We start from the raw sequence: 21,662 nt of genomic DNA, 5'->3' as shown, positions 1-21,662 counted from the left end.
ATATCTCGTTCATAGAAAGTAAGACACAAATAAAGAACTTAATTAGCCTATATTGCTAATAATTTCCCCAAAATAAAACAACCTATTTTGCTAAGGTTCAAAAAACATAGGTCCTTACACGCGGGTTTTTACTGCAATCATTTTCCGAGTGTCTGGATGGGATGCAAGAAAATCAGTTATCAGTTAAAGTTTCGGTGATTTCTTAGCTTGCACTAAATTTTTGCAGATCTCAGATCTTACCTGTCAGCTAAAAACCGAGTCATTTCCAAGCTGACATCCCGAAGGATCTCGGGAGTACCGCGCACCGGAAGTAATGTTCATTGTGTTTCAACAAGTAGATAGTAACCTACCACAAGAACAAAATAACCGTTTATTTTGAAAGTCATTCTTCCTTATAGATACATCATAACGAGGCTAACGTGCACCCTAGTACCGAGGCTACCTAGGCTACCATACATAACACATTGGCTATCAGTTGGCGTGTTAATCAATAACATCAGTCATAAAGTTTTTCTAGCGACCGGTAGAGGCAAACATGGTTAGTTAGGTTAGTGGAATCGCGAATAAAAATATCCATTTGTCGAATCGGCGAATCAAAACCTCTCTTTTTTCCGGTGGAATGTAGAAGACAATATAAGGCAACTGAACTCAGCGCAGTTGTAACCATTCACCCATACGTATTACTGCCCATTTATAGAAGACGTTATTGTTAGTTTTACTGTTGATGCTATCGTTGGTTCCACGTCGGTCTCAGTGGTTGAGATGGGTGCTGTAGTGTCTTGCGATGGCTTTACTGAATGTGACACTGAATGCAATGCAGCAGTCGTAAATGATCCTGCGGTGGAGGATCCCGCATTTAATGTCTGTGCCGTTACGTAAGACAATGGCACATCTATTGTGCCGCTGGGCGATACCACATTGATTGTTTCACTTGACGATTCCAGAGTGTTTCCTGTGCTGGACGTCTCCCTACTTATTTCGCCGCTGGGCGATCCCACATTTAGTGTTGCAGCGGACGATTCCACGAATGTTATTGGACTGAACGATGCCACACTTGGGGTAGCGGTGCTCTGACCTACAAAAACCACAACTATAACAACTGGATTTATTTGCGTGATCATATATACATACAGTTTTGCAAAAGCTTTTGTAGACTAAAACTAAACAGTAATGGTTATCGTGAACACCAGAAGAAGGTTATGATAAAGCGATCAAGTTACAAAGGTTTGATTTGAAAGAAGAATATTGCGTCGATCAAAACAAGATGAAATGAATTTTGCTAATTAAATACTAAGAGAATGGACATGATGATTTGTAGAAGTCACAAGTTCGCCGATGGCTTGTAACGAAGATGATTGTTTAATAGTCGGAACGATATCTTCTATTTAACAAATAGATTCCATGTTGCCGTGTGTCTGTTTAGTAATAGATCATAGATGACGTCAAAATGTGGCAACAGAACAAAAAAGTAACGCCCGAGGCGATAGCCGGTTGGTGTTCTTACCACATTTTGACGTCTTCTGTGATCTATTATTGAACAGAGGCACGGCAACATAGAATCTAATTGTTTTATATAATAAAGAAACAAACTGCTACAGAAAAAAGCCTTTTTATTTCCAAATTTTTCACATAACTCGAAAGCCGGCCTTTGGCCACTTTGGCAAACAAGGAAATAGCAACTTGACGTAATCTATTGTCTGTACAAAATAAAGCCACATTCCCATTGGTTGCTATGCGTAGCAAAGAATTGTGATTGGCCTAAGAAAATCACGCCCATGTCAAACTCGCTTCTCGTGGAGTAAAAACTTACAGCTAAAGCAGAATTGAACGGCAAAATCTATAAATCTTAAAGAAAATGCTGGAAAAGTCAAGTCAGTTTTGGCCATCAGAGCAGCCCTGTGAGCCGAAAAGTTGAACGTTGACTTGAATATTGCAGGAGTTGAAAAATACGCTCAGAAAACCTGCGGTTGCGGTCAACAGTGGAAGCCATTCGATTCGGGTTTTGAATGAAAGGAATTTGTGTCCTCTGTAGTTGGTGCTTCTCAAATCAGTTTGATGTAGTGTGGGAGCCACCTTATAGCTGAGATACAGTTGGCCGTGAGCTGTAGTGAGTTATACTTAAGCTTATGTGTTTATTTTAAATGACTTTAAGAAGTGATGCTTTGATGTTGCATTCCTGACATCAATCTGTGTGAACAATTATTTTGAGACTGAGAAAAATAGAATTTTTTAAAGTAATTAATCTCATAAACATTTTGTTTATTGGGTTTGTTAAATTCGAGACCAAGCAATAGTTTCTTATACATTTCAAGACCAATTTTGTGTTTGGCTTGGTCTCGCTCGACTGCCGACTGAGACCGCTCGATTATTTTTTCAGAGTCCGGCATTGTCTAAGAAGGAAACGGCTTTTTCTTCCTTCATCTGTTTCTCGTGCCTGTTCAATACCTCGACAAGACTTAAAATACAAACCATTACTTGTTTGCCCGCGACAGCATGGAAGCTACGAAGGAAATGGAAGTGCTAAAGCTCAATACTTAAACCGAGTGTCGTTACGTTCGGCCCTTAATGGTAACTTTATTGAAGAGATGTCAATATAATGTTCTTGTTTTTTTGTCTTAGATATTGTTACCAGCGTTTATTAAATTGCAATTGTGGACTTCACAATGGCCGCTAAGGCCCAGACAAACGCAGGCAATATAGTGCAGCTGTTGCGTACCTCTTTCAAATGCTTGCCCACGTTGGAATATGTTGCAAGATGTTGTGTGGTGTAACACGGTGGCGAGGGTATGTTGTGTTGATATGTTACGTGCGTATCCACCCAGATGTCGTGTGTTATACTCGCCCGGGAACGGCAACGTATGAATAATCATGGTAGTTATGTAGACGACTAAAGCAGTTGTCTACATGACTTTTATCGGGTGTTATTTTCACTACTGCTTGAGTTGTGCTCATTATCATTCATGCCATCATATCTTTCTCCGCACTTTAAAATTCAAGAGGTTTCATATACATTAACTTGCAATGTGATCAAAGTTGTGTTTTCTTTGTCTTCTTTCTACCGAGTCTAAGGTCATATTTTAGCCATCGTTGCGGAAACTTAACACCTACTTACGGTAAACTTACAGGTTTATTGTGAAGAAAACATTGAAGAAAAATGATTAAACTCATTTCGAAATCAGACACTGGTTATGAGAAAGCAAAAGTATCGCGAACAATATGAAAATGAATCTTAGAATTTATTACGAGACAGAGCTTTATCCGAGTATCATTGGAATGAGTTGCAATTTAACTCAAGTTTTGAAACAGATCTGCAGAAAGTTGTGGCAACAAGCTCAGTTTTGCGAGAAATTACAGCATATAAAAGCATGCAAAGAGTTGAGAAACCAAAACAGATGTTTCTCTAGACACACGTTGAACAGTCTACTGAGAGGCTCACTAAATTTTGCTTATCATAGTATTAGCGGTAGTCCATGTTTGTGCATCGTTTAGAACATTTGAAATTACGAAATGAGGACGGGTGAATAGAAATCAGACCCGTTCCTCGAAAGCTGTCTCTGAACTTTCTTCACTTAGTTTAAAAGGAAAGTGATTTAATCTTTAGAACATGTAGAGATTATATAACACAGCACTGCAACCATGTAAAATTGGATGCGTTAAAAGCAAAGCATGAAGTATGACATATACCTTCACTACCTCCCACAAGGCAAAGCGAGAAGCACAATACAATCAATGTTTTCATTTCTCTCCTTATCCTTACAGTTCAGCCATATCTTGAATAGAACACAACGCTTGTGCTAAAAACACCACCGACCGCTAGACTCAGACAAACTGTGCAACGCTTGATTGACAATTTGTTGTCCGTGCGAAGCAAAGCGTGACCAATATATAACTGGAATCTCTAAAATGCTGTCTTGATTGCCGTGAAGGACCGAGTTATATGAACACACTACGGCCTTGTGAAAGAACTTTCTTTGAGAAAGCACGAAAAACTATTATGAAGAAAATTATCGAGAGTTTGACCTTTAGTGGTAGTTGTAAGGAGTCTGATTCCGTGTTTCTCAGTAAAGATGACCGCGAATTCTTTTTCCTGTTTGTATTGTCATGATGGGAGCGACTTATTTAAAATTGTTCACATTTTTTGTATCTTTGCTAGCGTTTTCCTTTTTAACTTAGAAAATATTATTTTCCAAGTTGCAGTGGTGAAGTGATTGCATCTCATCACTCCTTCACTCCTTCACTATCACTTCTTTTTAGACATTTGGAACCCGGGGAAGCTCCCATATGAAAAAGCCAGGGATGCTCGCGAGAAAATTTGAATTTAACTTCTAAAGGGGACTAATGTAGGAACTACTCAAGTTTCATTAAAACCCTATAAGTTACCACTTAAGGTGGCTCAAAACAGTTTCCAGCACTTAGATTTTGATGGGTCGTTACAACCACTCTATCACTTGCTACAATCATGGCATCAAAAGGTGCCCGATCATTGGTGAGCACGTTGTTACCATTTTCGTGACACGGTAGGTTACCATAGCAACAGTATGACCTGCTAAAACACCGTTAATTACAGCTTTAGGGCTTATAATTAAACAAAAAAGGCACGATAAATTTTTTATCTTATCTGCAAATTTTGATAAGCATGATAAGACGCAACTTTTTGCAAGGTTTGAAAATGGCTTAGGTTTAATTGGTTGATAGACACTGTATAAAGAAATATAACCACTTGGAAATGGCCATATCAGGCTCAAACAGAGAGCATCAAACTGGTATTAACCCTATTTCCAGAGGCGATAACAACTGTTTTGTTTTTAAGAGTAAGGTTCAAAATGTAGAGAGAGCACCACAGCACAATTTCTCCTCTCCTCTCAATCCCAGTTTGACAACTTCTTTCGCCTCCCCCACCGACCCCACCCACACAATTCATCAGTGTGCAAGTGCCTAGAGAACATATTTCGGAACTAACAATGAACGCTTATATTTGCTAAAGTGACAAGGGTTACACACCAAAATCCGGTAGGTGGGAAACAATCGCGTAAAAACATATCGCGTCGTTTATATAAACGAAAGGTAACTTTAACGGGGGTGCGCGACACTTCTTTGTAAAAACACTTACCAATAGGAGGAACACCGCGGGCCTGCACCACGCTACGTTAAACTGTGTTCAGAGCTACGCTAATAACTAAACAGTGACTAACAACAGAATCAAATTCTTAAATCACCCACGAGTTGCACCAACTACCTACGACCCACCACCCACGACCGATAGAAATTTTCAAAGCAAAAAAGTGGATCAGAGTTGTGCCTTTCATTGTAAGAAAAGCAGGTAAATACAGGCAGGTAATTCTTTAATTCTTTCCAACAGATTGTTTATTTCCATTAAATCAATCATTATGTAAACAATCTTGACAAGTACTTAATATTCTTATTAATTTCATAAAGAAAATTAGAACCTATGTAAATAATTTTGCGTAACCAGTTATTGTGATATTTTCTACTCGTCCTCGCATTAATTCAAAGGCCTCCTTGAAACAAAGGAGAAGATATCGCCAGTCGACCCATATCCCATCCCACGAAAATGACATCGTCTTTGATAAAACATGCATACTCTTTTTGCAGTCTTGTTGTACCAGATATTTCAAGGTGTGTTTTTAAACGTGTTCACAAATTCGTCATTCTATAATTACAGTGGACCTTGCCTTTTCTTCCACGTTTCGTAAGCAATCACAATTGCAAGATATCAATTTTTTTCTTCATTCACTTCAATGACTAGATATCTTGAAAACCTCTCATAAGTGAGTAAGGCTTGCATCAAGAAGACGGATGGTTACGTAAAATTCAAAATCTCTTCTACTTTTCTGTACGTAGATCAACGTAAAAAATACAATCCAAAATTTATTGTCAAGAGATTATATATTTGCAGTTGGAACGCTTTCCTATATTAGGTAATAAGCCTCATTTCCTTGGTTGAAGGGTTTTTTTTTATTATTAATATAGCAATCATTTGTTTGCGTTTTCTGCCGCACAGGAACACAAAACGTGCATTTTCCTTTCCATATAAGGAATCCCTTTTTAGTTAATCTTCTTGAGTAGTAACAGCCTTAGTTTATTGACGGTTTAATATTACTTCTTTGTGAGTCTTCTATCTAGAGAAGCTGAATAGATTTCAACTGCTAATTGAAAATGTTCAAAATTTTAACTTTGAGCTGAAAAAAAAAAAAAAATGACTTAAATAGCTGATAGTTGAGAAGTGGCCTAAAATTTTAAGTGATAGCTGAGAATAGCCGAACATCAAATAACTGAGATTCCATCGCTACCTTACGACTCTCTTTTCAATTTGGAAAAAAAAATCGAGTTCCAAATGGGCTTTGAACCAACGACCCTTCGTAATCCAGCTGGACGCTCTTACCATTGAGCTGCTGGAGACTCTATGGTAAGCAAGGGTGAAATGTGAGTCTTTGACTAGAACCGCATCGCTTTTTTTTTTCAGTCTGGTTTTTTTCCGCGTTGATGTTGTTTCTACATTTAAAGTTCCTTATAATACTCACTTTGGAGGGTGTTTGGTTGCATCTTTGAACTTCCTCACCCTGACTGCGCCATGCAGTTAGTGACTTCATGAGTACCAAGTCATCATTTGGCTGTGTGACCACGCGATGCGGTTCCAGTCAAAGACCCACATTTCATCCTTGTTCAGAGGCTCCAGAGAGGCTCCAGTAGCTCAGTGGTTAGAGCGTCCGGCTAGATCACGGAGAGTCGTGGGTTCAAATCCCATCCGGAACTTGGATATTTTTCCGAGTTAATGTTATTTCTACATTTAAAATTCCTTATCTACTCTTCACTTTGAAAGTAATTTTGTACATCAGAAAAATTCTTTACGATATTGTGGCATAGCTTATTTAATAAGTTCTGATTGTTGTTTGAATTTTTCTTAAGGCGAAGCTACTTGGTATCAAATCGACTATGGTCACCATCCCGTATGCTTCGAGGCCAGAAACAACCGTCCAGGTCACGTGATATACCGAGGTGCGCAAGGCATGCTAGTCGGTGCCCTGAAGCTTGTTTACCGAAGCGGCGAGGTATGATGCGTCTCTGACGTCGCCTACAACAGTCGCTGGGGTTGCCATGGATACAGCTCCTTTAAGGCACACCTTTTGAACGTCATCATTACCGACAGACTCGATAACGTGATATTTCCACTGCAGCAGTTTATAAAGCACGGGTCAGGATTGTGGTACACCATGCCCGTAGTGGACGATAAGCATTCTGACGAGCTGGCCTTCCCCAACTTTGACTACCCGCTGTATCTGCACCCCTATATGGAGCTTAGGGTCTGGTTCGGCGAAGACTTGAAGAACTGGTCTGAAAGCAATAACCAGGGCAGGGTGTGTGTTGATTCTTTCGCTTATGTCATCGGGGACATAGGAGCAAGTGCTGGAGGGTCCCCCGGAGGAGGACGTCACGAGCGCAGGCCCTGCTGAAAGACCTGAAAACGAGCATGAGTAGCATTGTACAGAAGAACTGGAAGTAAACACAAAGTAAACAGAAGAATACATTGTTAGCATGTGCACGGTTGTAAACAGTTATTTGTTATTTGTAGCTAGAAGAACTGGTGTAAAATAAACAGCTTGTTAAAGCATCCCCTTGTAATTTTTGGGTTATATAGATTGTATTACTCATTAAGCTGCCTCCTTCGTTGAACACTAACTCAAGACTGCAATAAGTTTACTTTTTATCAGATTCTCAGTCTGTTGGTCTTTAAAAGAATGAGCTGCATGACTGAGAAATTGCTGATCAAAGGGTAACCACTTACCTTGATCACAGGCTTACCACTCAGCTTGATTACAGGTTTGCCACTTTCCTTGATCACAGGTTTACCATTTATCTTGATCACAGGTTTGCCACTTATCTTGATCACAGGTTTACCACTTACCTTGATCACAGGTTTACCACTTACCTTGATCACAGGTCTACCAGTTATCTTGATCACAGGTTAACCACTTATCTTCATCACAGGTTTATCACTTACCTTGATCACAAGTTTACCACCTACATTGATCACAACCTTACCACTTACCTTTATCACAGGCTTACCACTCACCTTGATCACAGGTTTACCACTTATCTTGAGCACAGGTTTACCACTTATCTTGATCACAGGTTTACCACTTACCTTGATCACAGGTTTACCACTTACCTTGATCACAGGTCTACCACTTATCTTGATCACAGGGCTATCATTTACCTGCGCCAGTGGAAGTTTATGGGGCTCACAGCGTGTTGTATTCAGTTGATCCTCGATTCAAGCACCTCTGTCGGTCGAAAAGGTGTCCTTCTTCAAATAGATGCTCCTTGGGCCTCAACGGCACCGCAAATACCTTAAAATACTCAACATCAACATTTATACAATGGATTTACACAAGGACCTCAACAGAAAGCACTCTACACAAAGATTATTTATACAATTATGTTTTAGTATAAGGACCTGTATACAAAGGCCTTGATACTAGGACCTAGGACTGTATACAAGGACCATCAAACAGGGACCTTGATACAGCTATCCTTATACAAGCAGCTTTGCACAAGTACTTTTGCATAAGGACATTTATTAGACGTATGTAATAAGGTCTCTAATAAAGGACTTTCAGTATATTCAAAGGCCTTTATATAGGTGCCTTAAAATAGAGACCCTTCCTTACACAAGGGCCTTCACATGAAGTCCTTGATATAAGAAAGACCTTCACGGATTTGATTAATCGAGATATCTTACGATCGTGTATCGATTGATCGATGCGTTTCTGCCTTGATGCATAGGATCACTCGTCACCTACAGTAGTCATAAGAAATAACACTCCACAATTTAAGATCGAATAGCAATCTTGAATAGTGGTAAAAGTGATAAATTGGCGATCTCGTATCGATCAATGATCCAAGATGGCCAAAAGGATGTGCATACCGTATATAAGCAGAAACTTGTAAATATTTTCTGCATATATACATAGCGTTGATTTTTAGATATACGTCGATCGAAACCAAAATAGTTCAGTTTAGGCAGTCAATTTGAGCAATGGACGTTAAGATAATCTTCAGCGCACTTTTTTGTGATGAGCAATTCTCGCCTTGTAGCAAATGGCCATTTTCCTGTCGACGGACAAAGAAAAGAGGGATGGCTTTTAGTGTACGGTAAACGCGTATGCTCATCAAAGAATAATGAGTTAGTGTGTAAATTTTACTTTTTTACCCCAAGTGCCACTAATCTCGATATCTGATTTGCTAATTTGCCGTTGTCGATAAGAATCCAGACAACGCTGCTCGCATCAATGTGTCACGCTCTTGGTCACGCTCTGAAAAAATAATTTTCTTTCACGTTGATATTGTGGTAGAAAAACAAGTCGAATGTGGTCTAGCGTTGTCTGTACTCTTACCGACAACGATATTCATCGTCACAGTGGTCAAAATTTCTTGTGGACTCACTCGGCTGCGCCTCGTAAGTCCACAACATTTTGACCACTGTGACGACGTATATCGTTGTCGATAAGAGTACAGACCACGCTACGGCCACATTCGATTTGTTAAATTGTACGCTAAAATTCGAGATTTTCGCAACTTTGGCTCAAGTATTGGGATTTCGTTTTGTGAACAACACGCGGTCGTTTTCTATTTTGTATCCAAAACCAAGCCAACAAAAAGTATGCAACGATATTTACATAGCCCGGTGGACAACGACCGGCATAGCCAATCAGGGCGCGAGTTATCACGCTTAAACTTGAATTCTCTAAAACATTCTTCAGTGTTTGGATCACGTTTTGCGGCCGTTTCCAGTTTTTGGTCTAACACTAAGCCAACAAAAAGTATGCGACGCTATTTACGTAGCCTCGTGTAAAACGACCGGCCTAACTAGCCAATTAGAGCGCGAGTTACATCACCAGCGTTTTGCAGCGGCGAATAGAAAACTAACCACTCATAATTTGTTATAGAACACCACTTGAAAGTTTGAATAAGCAGTAGTTACAATACAGTAATAATTACCTGTGCAGACAAGGTCGGTTCCACTCCAAGTTCCATTTTCTGTACATCTTCTAGCCACTGAACCTTTCGCTTCAAATCCTTCCTTACAAGAAGACCTGCATACGGTGTTGTATAACATCTCTGCTGTATTGCATCCTAATAGCTCGCCATTGGTTGGTGGTGATAACTTCGAGCAAGTGACAGCTAAAAATAAGGTAAACAACGTGGATGGTCTGCGAGACAGCAGTAACATCAAACAATTTGGTGTTCATGACATGGCGGAACCAGTTACATCCTGTAAAACGGCCAGCGTAATCCACGCTACTGTCGATTAAAATCCTAGAATAATTTCACCAATAACTGGCTTTGAACGTCAGTTTAAGGTCATTCCTTAGTATTGCATTGCGCATCCCTACTGGGCATAATTTCACGCGTGATTAGCACGCACGCATTAAAAATGGCGGCTTTTTCTTTACAGCTGGACCTCGCCATAGAGGTAAATCATCATTTTCTCGCAAACGAGTATGGTGACCTATCATTTTTTTATGTTGTTTTGAGTTGAGTAATAAATTTCTCTGTGTAAAATAAATATGGACCAATTGTCAGTGTAGAACAAAAAGGAATCGTCGGAAACGTGAATTTAGCAAGCAATCGTAACTACAATCATGGTGCTATTATAAGGATTTATATGGGTATAAACAAGGTGCTTTAGTCCTAAACGAACATGGGGACCCCTCATTTTTATTTCAAAATTTAAGAATGGCTGACCGTTAGGATCGAGAAACGCCGGTCAACGTCCCATTTGACAAATCGCTCATATTTTGCCCAAAGATACCCTTAGGTGACCTAATTCTAAAAATCATATTTAAAGGTTCCAGCGAATTTTTATTTTTCAGAAATTCGCGAAAATTTGAAAGCGCGGTCAAAGTGCGGTTTTTCGTGTAATAAAATGACCGAAATAAGGTGCGAGGACGAAGCGCTGCTAAAGTCTTAAAATACACTCAATTGACTTCAAACTTCACACAAATGTGGAACAACCACTCTAATTTATTCCTCGCTTTAAACTAATCTCAGATATGTTGATATAGTGGTTTTCCGAACCATTTCAAAAACAGCTATCAAGCGTGTGAAAAATAACGGCAAAATATAGGTCATGTTTAACAGCATAAAAATGCATCTGGTACCTCACTTTCCGATTATTTTACTTGACAGTCTTAAAATATCATTATGAAAGATACACCATGCCAAGTTTCATGCTCGAACTCGCAGTATTTCCCCTTGTGAAAAACGAAAATCTATGTCAATGTGTTGGGCGCAAATAACACAATAATTATGCACGAACCAGAGACAAATCAATTTCAATGGCGAAAGTAACAGGTTATCATTAATTAGAATCCCGTCAATTCACTGCTATCAGTAGAAACATAATGTCCACTGCATAAAAACTGTTTTTAGACGTTTTCGAACCATTGCCCGTTAACTTTGTTTAATTTCGTGTCCGCCGTCATATCTAGTTTGTCATCGCGTGTATTTCCTTAATGTCAACAACACGTGAATGGTTGTCATAACAAACGCAAGAGATTTCCTGTAACCTAAATGTTTTCGATTCACCAAAACGCTTTAAGTTTGTTAAGACACAACAATGGGTCAACTTGGAATGCTTTTTAGCATCAAGGACGTTAAAGGACTAAATTAATCGAGTTGAAATATCTTGAAGCAAATCAAAATCGCGCCCTTATTCTAATTTGGTAAACAGCCGATCTCCGTTCAAGTTCAAGAAGTCGAGAGGTTAATCCGGCAATGTATTACCTGTACAACAACAAAATCAAACCGAGGTCATCAAAAGTGTAAGTTTAAAAGTGTAGTGGCAAGTTCCAAACAAATTTCGCCTATATAAATTGGAAACAAGATGTGAAACGGTCTGACCCAAAACAAATAAACAAAATATTAATACGACTACTTTAACCCGAAAATGTTACAGAAAACATACCTAAAAGCCGTCGATTCCCCTCGATACCACTCCGCATTGCCTTAAAGAGCCCAAGCTTTCTGCTGTAAGAATCAGGGGCCTCGTGAATCTGTATTTATTATATCGGCAACCATGCTGCGTGGCTGATATTCGAGACTCAGTAAAAGTTGTCACACAACCGTACGAGCAGCCCAGTCACGCTTTCACTGCTCTTGCGCAAATGTTCAACATTTCGCAATTTGCATAAAACGACTACAAGTTTAAAGTAGTGTCAGTAGATTGAAATGCACTTTTTAAAGCTGTCCTATCGAGGAACAATTATTTCTTGTTTTTGAATGGCTCTTAGTTGTAGCTACAGTCGGGGAGGGGGGGGGGAGAGGGTATTCCCGGAAATTTCGGATATCTGTATGCAGTGGAAGATTAAGTGGTCTCCAGCTCTTAACGCCAACACTGAAACACTAGATGATTCTCGAAGTATCACAGGGGTCACTAAGCTAAATAATTTTGAGTGTAGCTCCACTGAGTCAATTAACCGTTGGCGCGCATATTGCATTGACCGTGGACAGGTGGAAAAACAGTTAAACCGGAAAAGCCTGTTGCACATTGTAATTTAGCGTTGTCCAACACGCAGTCGGTCTGGTTGTAATGTTAATCGTATTTGAGAGAATCTTAAGTTTTCTTTCGACACATACTGGGGTGACATACTACTAGATGGGCGTGGCCGGCAGCCACGAGTCAAGTCAGTCAACTCGCCATGCTTAACCGAGAGGAGTGACTGCGACCTTAACATCAGTGCCATTATCAACGGGTGTGACCGAGGAAGCGTCTGCTGAGGTTTCCATAGATAGTAACCATGCACGGTAGGGGTGTATTGATGTCTTCAAGGCCGCTGCATTCGTGTCTTTTATAGGCTGTCTACTTTAGAGAGGCACTTGTCGCTGGAGAAATGTACTCAGTCCCTGGAAAGCTATTCCCTTATGGACTTAGCCAAAATGTGCTACAAACCTTGCTTGGAGCAGGCGTTGGCGCTTAACTCAAAGCCACAATAGGTCACCAGGAAGCCCTCGTTGTTTTAAAAAAGGTTTGGGCTCTCAGGGCAGTCAGTGACAAGGAGTAATCGTATCTTATGGCAAAATTCCGCGTTGGTCAAACGACAGGCCGAAAGGTTGACGCCGAACTGGTGGTGCGTGAATGCGCAGTGCCCGGGATCCTTATAATATTCGTCTTTTTCAGGTGCTAGTTTTTCTCTCACCGAAGTGCCGCAATGCGCCAAAGTGATCCTGATGAGATGCATGTTCATGCATCTGAAGAGGAGAGAAATTTTAGTCAGGCAAAGGAAGTTGTAGAAATACTCCAGCGCCAGCATCCTTTGGTACACGACCAGCAAGACTCTTGTGCCTTGGCGATGGAGGGTGACCTAAAGAACCTGAAACTGTGTATGCTACCGTGCGGGTGCGAAGACATGGGACTAGATATACCTCTCCCACTCGTGCGCGGAAAAGCTCCAAACTCGGCGCTTCTGAAGTATTTTACTAACAACTGCACTTGGCGGAGGTATTTTTAGAAACTGCCGGTGTTTGGCCTCTTCGGTATTTAGCAAGCACCTCTTGCGGGGGGGAGGGGGGAGGGGGAGGATCGTTAAATTTTTGTAGAGAAGGGGAGGGAGTAGAGGAGGAAGACACTTAAGAGGAAAAACTAACGGCCGAATCGTCTCAACCTCGTTCTCAGGGTCTCTCATCTCACCACCCCACTGGAGCGAGCTCAGCATCAGTTCATTAGAATAACACAGAGGCCTATTAGGGTAAAGGGTAGGGACAATCTGCAGTCCTTCTACTAGTGGCTCACTATTACTCTTCTCGGTTAAGCATGGCAAATTGACTGACTTGACTCGTGGCTCCCGGCTACGCCCATCTAGTAGTATGTCACCCCAGTATGTGTCGAAAGAAAACTTAAGATTCTCTCAAATACGATTAAAATTACAACCAGACCGACTGCATGTTGGACAACGCTAAATTACAATGTGCAACAGGCTTTTCCGGTTTAACTGTTTTTCCACCTGTCCACGGTCAATGCAATATGCGCGCCAACGGTTAATTGACTCAGTGGAGCTACACTCAAAATTATTTAGCTTAGTGACCCCTGTGATACTTCGAGAATCATCTAGTGTGTCAGTGTTGGCGTTAAGAGCTGGAGACCACTTAATCTTCCACGGCATACAGATATCCGAAATTTCCGGGAATACCCTCTCCCCCCCTCCCCGACTGTAGCTACAACTAAGAGCCATTCAAAAACAAGAAATAATTGTTCCTCGATAGGACAGCTTTAAAAAGTGCATTTCAATCTACTGACACTACTTTAAACTTGTAGTCGGCTTATGTAAATTGCGAAATGTTGAACATTTGCGCAAGAGCAGTGAAAGCGTGACTGGGCTGCTCGTACGGTTGTGTGACAACTTTTACTGAGTCTCGAATATCAGCCACGCAGCATGGTTGCCGATATAATAAATACAGATTCACGAGGCCCCTGATTCTTACAGCAGAAAGCTTGGGCTCTTTAAGGCAATGCGGAGTGGTATCGAGGGGAATCGACGGCTTTTAGGTATGTTTTCTGTAACATTTTCGGGTTAAAGTAGTCGTATTAATATTTTGTTTATTTGTTTTGGGTCAGACCGTTTCACATCTTGTTTCCAATTTATATAGGCGAAATTTGTTTGGAACTTGCCACTACACTTTTAAACTTACACTTTTGATGACCTCGGTTTGATTTTGTTGTTGTACCGGTAATACATTGCCGGATTAACCTCTCGACTTCTTGAACTTGAACGGAGATCGGCTGTTTACCAAATTAGAATAAGGGCGCGATTTTGATTTGCTTCAAGATATTTCAACTCGATTAATTTACAGTCCTTTAACGTCCTTGATGCTAAAAAGCATTCCAAGTTGACCCATTATTGTGTCTTAACGAACTTAAAGCGTTTTGGTGAATCGAAAACATTTAGGTTCCAGGAAATCTCTTGCGTTTGTTATGACAACCATTCACGTGTTGTTGACATTAAGGAAATACACGCGATGACAAACTAGATATGACGGCGGACACGAAATTAAACAAAGTTAACGCGCAATGGTTCGAAAACGTCTAAAAACAGTTTTTATGCAGTGGACATTATGTTTCTACTGATAGCAGTGAATTGACGGGATTCTAATTAATGATAGCCTGTTACTTTCGCCATTGAAATTGATTTGTCTCTGGTTCGTGCATAATTATTGTGTTATTTGCGCCCAACACATTGACATAGATTTTCGTTTTTCACAAAGGGAAATACTGCGAGTTCGAGCATGAAACTTGGCATGGTATATCTTTCATAATGATATTTTAAGGCTGTCAAGTAAAATAATCGGAAAGTGAGGTACCAGATGCATTTTTATGCTGTTAAACATGACCTATATTTTGCCGTTATTTTTCACACGCTTGATAGCTGTTTTTGAAATGGTTCGGAAAACCACTATATCAACATATCTGAGATTAGTTTAAAGCGAGGAATAAATTAGAGTGGTTGTTCCACATTTGTGTGAAGTTTGAAGTCAATTGAGTGTATTTTAAGACTTTAGCAGCGCTTCGTCCTCGCACCTTATTTCGGTCATTTTATTACGCGAAAAACCGCACTTTGACCGCGCTTTCAAATTTTCGCGAATTTCTGAAAAATAAAAATTCGCTGGAACCTTTAAATATGATTTTTAGAATTAGGTCACCTAAGGGTATCTTTGGGCAAAATATGAGCGATTTGTCAAATGGGACGTTGACCGGCGTTTCTCGATCCTAACAGTCAGCCATTCTTAAGTTCCTATAATATAAACAATCGATAGGCAAAGTTTTACAGAAATCTCAGTGCAGGTTCTATTTCAGCGGAATGACCTTAAGGAGATTTATACTTCGGCTTGGTCAGTAAAGTATAGCATTATGGTTTTAACGTCCAACAAAATGACCAAAAAGCAGATTTTCATGTATCTTTTCGTCTCATGCATTTAGCTCATTAAATTGTTCGCGTAGTATAGTTCTCATTATTTATTTAACAAATAAAGAAGCCTAAAACGTGTATTACACTGTGATAAAACACGAAGGGCATTTGAGAAAACGAGGGAAATGTACAAAACACGAGCCTCAGGCGAGTGTTTTCTACATTTCTCGAGTGTTCTCAAATGTCCGGAACTTCTTTATTTGCTTTATGATATAGAGGTAATGTGGGGAAAAACAACACAACATGCTTTTCCTATTTTTATACTCTGATAAAACATGGATTTTCGACCAATCAGAGCGCGCTCAGCGTCCTATCTATATTATAAACTCTGTTAGAAAACAGTCTTAAGAAAATACGCGCGCCGATTGGTTAAAAGTCGTGTTTCTATATACGTACAGTTGACGATAATAGTAAAAGATGTGGAATTAAAGAAACTTATACCACAGGTAGCTATACATGTTTCACAGATTTGTTAAGAGGAGAATCTCAACATTGTTGATAGGTAGCAATAACATTATGCTTTGCAGAGACAGAAGGAACCACTGCAGAGCTGCGTTTAGAGTTCTTGACAGGCAAGTGTTCCTGCATATGATGACGCAGAATATTATTCCTACAATAATAGGAATAATTAACATTTATTGGACGAGGTTGAGCAAAATATCGCTCGCCACTGACAAATCACGACATATTGGGATAACCAAGTTCGATAATTGTTTTATCCCTCGATCACCAAGTTTGTTTTCATATTTCTAAAAACTCTTAAAAAATTCTTTCTCTGACAGCTCAGGGAACCGCCGATTTTTTTCACACAAAATTACGCATGAGCAGAATATTATTTGCAGCAAAACACATTTAGATGGTATTATGCATGAGCAGGCTATTACGTAATTGCAGGCGGTTATCTGCAGGTTGCGTGGTGGGCCATCGGCCGAAAGGAAGAATGGAAAAACTGCATCGAATAATAAACAGTGTTCTTATACGTTTATTTCTCTTAGACTGACATCCCACCTTGCTCGCAGATGGTAGTTGATGCGTTATTATGTATTATTAAAGTTATCTGCTACCCAAATTTTAAATTTAAATTTTTGCTTTGTCTGATTGTGAAACGGCATGAAAATGTCATCGTGAAAGTATTATTAGCAAACTTGTACATGTAATACCTACTTTGACAATTGAAGTCTTGTCCACTCCAAGTTCCATTGTGTTGGCATCTCCTTGCTTGAGACCCAGACCCTATATAGCCATCATTACACGAGAACTGACAGACTGTATCATTGTACATTGTTGCATTCTCTGGGCATCCATATTTTATTCCATTTGTTGGTGCAGTCAGCGCTGGACAAGTGTACACTGCATTGCGAAAAAAAAAAATCAGAGATAATTTAAAAGAACAGTTGACCCTGCCGTGAGTAAAGGTAACTGCGCATTTGGTGACGTGTCCAAAAAAAATCGCTCCGTTGAAGAAAGTTATTATAACTTCTTTTCGTTACCAAAGGCTGCGCATCCATGTCATGTCACTTAAAGATTTGAATAAGGCATTTCCGAGTTGCCTTTTACCTCGGCATCAAAACGTATCGACGTCCGAAACCGTTCATGCGCAAATTTTCATGAAAAAGCAAAACTTATTTTCAGATGAGAGGTTTTGCTCGAAGACTAGTTTTGAAAAAGAGGCAAAAGGAAACTTCGAAATGGCCCATTAAGAATTTTTGTATCGCTTATGATTACGGTGTACAGAGCAGAAAGCCAATGTTGATATCCATCAAGGTATTCTCTCACGATCACATTTAAAGAAATTGAGAAATGCCGCCCTACTTTGTTGTTTAGATAAGTGTGGTGTGAATTTTTGAGTCTCCGCCACATTTATATTTTATGTTTAGTGGATTAAGCGGTCAATTTCGACCGTCACCTTTTCTGCAAAAGAATACATTAATTTAACGATCAATTTAACCTGCCCCGCAACACTAAAAACCATCCTGAACAACATGAAAAACATCCTGAGAAACTTACCTGCGATTCCGTTACCGCAATACCGAGCTGGGCAGCAATACGTCCTCAGTAACTCGTACACGAAATACACACCACAGTTCTTTATTCTGATATTTTGATACCAGTTACAGTAGATGCTTGAGTATGAAAAACAGACTCCTTGAGTGACCACACCTTCAGCGACTGTCGGGTGTGAGCCATTAAGCCAACCTGGAAAGCGAGTACCGCAGTGACGTTCGGGAACATATGTGTCCGCCATCCGATCTCCAGCAGCTCCTTGGAAACGATACCAACCTGGTACCAGGTCATCTCTATCGCATCTATAATTGCTGGCGTTGATCACTATGTGTCCTTGAGCGCGGTCTGCTTCACTCAGGACTGTGTAATTGTTACACCCATCCACTATAGGTAAGGACACATCAGTTAGCTACAATAACGACAAAACTGCGTTTCCTAACTGAACAGTAGTGACAAATAACAAAACCGAGTGAGTCAAGATTGATAAATGTTTCGCAAGCAGGAGAGTTTAAAAAATATCCTGATGAATCGGTGTGGTAATTAAACATTAAACATGAACAGTGAACGGTGAACTAGCTTTCCATCCAGGGGGAGTGGAGATCTATAAATAATTGTAGTCTGAGAAACCGAAGATGAATTTCGCCTGATGGGCCACCATGTTTGCACACACACTTTCGCCAATTTCTTAAGCAAACACGCTAAGCTCAAGGGATTTGAATTTCAACCGACTTGTTATTCCGGTGTGTTTTAATTAAGGTACCTTTTAAGGCTCCATTTATATGGTCTCGGGTACCCGAGACAACCCTCCCCCTGCGGCAACTTTATCGAGCGTTGATATGTGAAAACGTAGTCCCTGTAGGCCGAGTCAAAGTTGACCCTGCATTGTTATTCATAACCCTTCTTGAATAATGAAGTGTGCAAATATCCCTCTTTCTTTGCGTTTCCCTCGGTCATTCGATCACAGATCACGCCAAGAGTTGCCTCGGTTAGGCGAACAAAAGCATTTCTCTGAAGAAAAGTTGTCCTGCTTGCCAGGGTTACTTTACCCTCTGAGGCGAGACAACTCGCTCCCCCGAGTTGTCTCGCCCCCTGGGACGGTTTTGCGATCCTAATGTAAACGCTCAGTTGAATTTCGTAAACAAATGAGCTAAAAGCTACCTCAGCCAGGGTAACTCAGGGGAGGGTTGTCTCGGGTACCCGAGACCATATAAATTGGGTCTAAAAGGAAAAAAAGGAATTCCAGTGACACGCTAGGTTTTTTTTTTGTTTGCTGTACAAAAAAGTGTGATGTTGACGTTCCCACTTGGCTGGAATCTAATTATTTGCATTTGGTTATTATAGCGACCTTAAGCAAACCACGATGGCAACGACAATGAGAACGCCACCAAGCAAAAGGCTTAATAAACAGAACAATGGATGTGCACGTCTCAGCCGTGCTTCGCAAAACAGCAACATGTATGGACTAAGTTCTGCATATTTTAGAGGACGCCAAAGACGGCTGCTAATTTTTTGTATTGTTAATGGCATTGAACTCTGGTATTACATATTTAGTTTGAACAACTTCTGCTATCGATAGGCGCTCTGAACAGATCTAAACAATTGCGAAATTCCAGGGTAAAATATAGATTCACTTTTTCATAGGCGTTGTCCTCCGGGTCGCAGTCGGCGTCATTGCTTAAGCTTCCTAATTTTTGTCTCACTCTGAACGACAATGCTCAGAGACACAGACAATAGAAAGTAAGTAAGTTGTCCGCTGTTGGGGTTGGGAGAGTACATTTGGTACCTTTTACTGACAGAATGACAAGAGAAAAATGCCGTATTTCGTAGAAATAATTAAAGCAGATATTTAGAGAGGAAGCCACATCAGCCTTAGCTGGTTTTCACGCGCGTCCTCTGTCTTCTTCGAATTTGAATTTGGAGATGTTAGTTTTTATGGAAAGAGGAAAACCGGAGAACCCGGAGAAAAACCATCGGAGCAAGTCGAGAACAAACAACAAACTCAGCCAACAAATGGCACCGGGCTGGAATCGAGCCCGGGTAGGCCAGCGCTCTCACCACTGCGCCATCCCTGCTTTCCAATATAAATGTTGGATGTTAATGATAACGAACTAGAGGATAAGAAGGGTTGTAATATTTTACTAATACGGTAAGAATTGCGTAACATGGAAGCTTCTGTAAACGCATATTTTACGTACTACCAATAAGAATTATGCTCAGATTGATAAGATACAGCCTTATTGTCATTCGGAGGGCTTTAGAGCCACCTTAAATTCGAAAAGTTAAGATAGCACTGAACTACTTCTATAAAATGTTTTAAACTTGGTTTGATGTTTGATGATGACGATTGATTGATGACTGATTGTTGACTGACACACTCAAAGAAGGTAACAAGGCAACTTACCTGCGCTGCCGTTACCACAGTAACGAAAATTGCAACCAGGTGGCTTTTGTAACTCATACACGAAGAAAGCCCCACAGTTCCTGACTCTAATATTGTTACTCCAGTCACAGCAGTGGTTTGGCAAATACCAGTAATACGAGCTATAACAGACTCTACGAGTGACCACACCTTCAGCGACTGTCGGGTGTGAGCCATTGAGCCAACCTGAAGCAGTAGTACCGCTGTGATTTTCGGGAACACATTTGTCCGCCATCCGATCTCCAGCAGCTCCTTGGAAACGATACCAACCTGGCACCAGGTCATTCCTATCGCATCTGTAATTGCTGTTGATCACTATATGTCCTTGAGCGCGGTCTGCTTCACTCAGGTCTGTGTAATTGCTACATCCATCCACTGTAAGCAAGGACACATTAGTTGGCTACCGTAAACGACAAAACTGCGTTTCTTAACTGAACAGTAGTGACAAATAACAAAACCGAGTAAGACACAAGTAATAAATGTACGCCACGCAGGAGAGTTAAAAAAAATATATCCTGATGAAGGGGTGTGGCGATTAAATGCTGGAGGAGTCACTTGCGGTAAACTAGCTTTCCATCCAGGGGAGAGTGGAGATCTATAAATAATTGTAGTCTGAGAAACCAGAGATGAACGTCGGCCTCATGGGCCACCATGTTTGCACGCAGACTTTCTCGAATCTCTAAAGCAAACGCACTAAACTCTAGGGATTTGAATTTAACCAGCTAGTTATTCTAGTGTGTTTTTCGCTGTCGGAGTTTATTAATCTGCATTTGGTCCTTATTGTCTCAATACAACGACAATTGAGAGCGTGAAATAGAAACGCTTTTCGATTTCTTACAAGAAAGCTAAGTTTTGGGTCAAATTTTCATGGAAGCCGGCGTTGGGGTTGAGAGAGTGAATAAAAAGGGGAAAGTACCCGGCGTGTTTCGTAGTAATAATGATGAAGGCAGATATATGCTGGTTGTTCATGATAAAGAACTAGAGGATAAGAGAGATTCTGATATTTCTACAAATACGCTAAGAATTGCGTAACATGGAAGTTTCTCTAGACGCACATGTTACGTAAAACCAATCAGATTGATAAGATACAGCTTTATTGTCATCCAGAGGCGTTCAGAGCCACCTTTAAAAGAAATTCAATTTGCTGAAATAAATATGCAAATTAACTTATAAATGTTTCGCCGGTGTCGGATCGAGCCTCTCCACAACACGATACACTCTTGGCTTGAATCCTGACTTTATCGAAAGAAATCTCG

General features: G+C 40.4%; 2 protein-coding genes and 1 pseudogene across 2 annotated transcripts in view; 1 reads left to right on the top strand and 2 right to left on the bottom strand.

Moving 5' to 3' along the window:
- LOC145503458 (uncharacterized) overlaps positions 1–20,715 on the bottom strand; it is a 92,441-nt gene extending 71,726 nt beyond the window's left edge. The window contains exons 1-2 of the mRNA XM_081482915.1: positions 20,389–20,715; positions 17,991–18,371 (exon numbers count right to left, since the gene is read on the bottom strand). Of these exons, the coding sequence (XP_081339041.1) occupies positions 17,991–18,371; positions 20,389–20,641 (634 nt within the window). The 5' untranslated portion in view covers positions 20,642–20,715. The remainder of the gene's footprint in view (positions 1–17,990; positions 18,372–20,388) is intronic.
- Positions 666–4,040, bottom strand: LOC145502451 (uncharacterized). Its single transcript, XM_081481777.1, has 2 exons — positions 3,685–4,040; positions 666–1,075 (listed from the first exon to the last, which is right to left on the bottom strand). Exons 1-2 carry the CDS (start codon positions 3,737–3,739, stop codon positions 681–683), a joined length of 450 nt encoding a protein of 149 aa, XP_081337903.1. The 5' UTR covers positions 3,740–4,040; the 3' UTR covers positions 666–680.
- On the top strand, positions 4,690–8,249 carry LOC145502491 (uncharacterized; annotated as a pseudogene).
- Positions 20,716–21,662: the final 947 nt, after the last annotated feature.

Source organism: Orbicella franksi, chromosome 11 (assembly GCF_964199315.1).
Source record: "Orbicella franksi chromosome 11, jaOrbFran1.1, whole genome shotgun sequence".
In the NCBI taxonomy this organism is placed as follows: domain Eukaryota; kingdom Metazoa; phylum Cnidaria; class Anthozoa; order Scleractinia; family Merulinidae; genus Orbicella; species Orbicella franksi.
The sequence above is the reverse complement of the archived record's forward strand: the minus strand, read 5'-3'. Positions and strand labels throughout refer to the sequence as shown.

Excerpts from the sequence above, each read along its gene's own strand:
- LOC145502451 (XM_081481777.1), bottom strand. The coding sequence starts at position 3,739 with ATGAAAACATTGATTGTATTGTGCTTCTCGCTTTGCCTTGTGGGAGGT. Across the intron at positions 1,076-3,684 it reads CCTTGTGGGAGGTAGTGAAG|GTCAGAGCACCGCTACCCCA; the intron begins GTATATGTCATA and ends TGGTTTTTGTAG.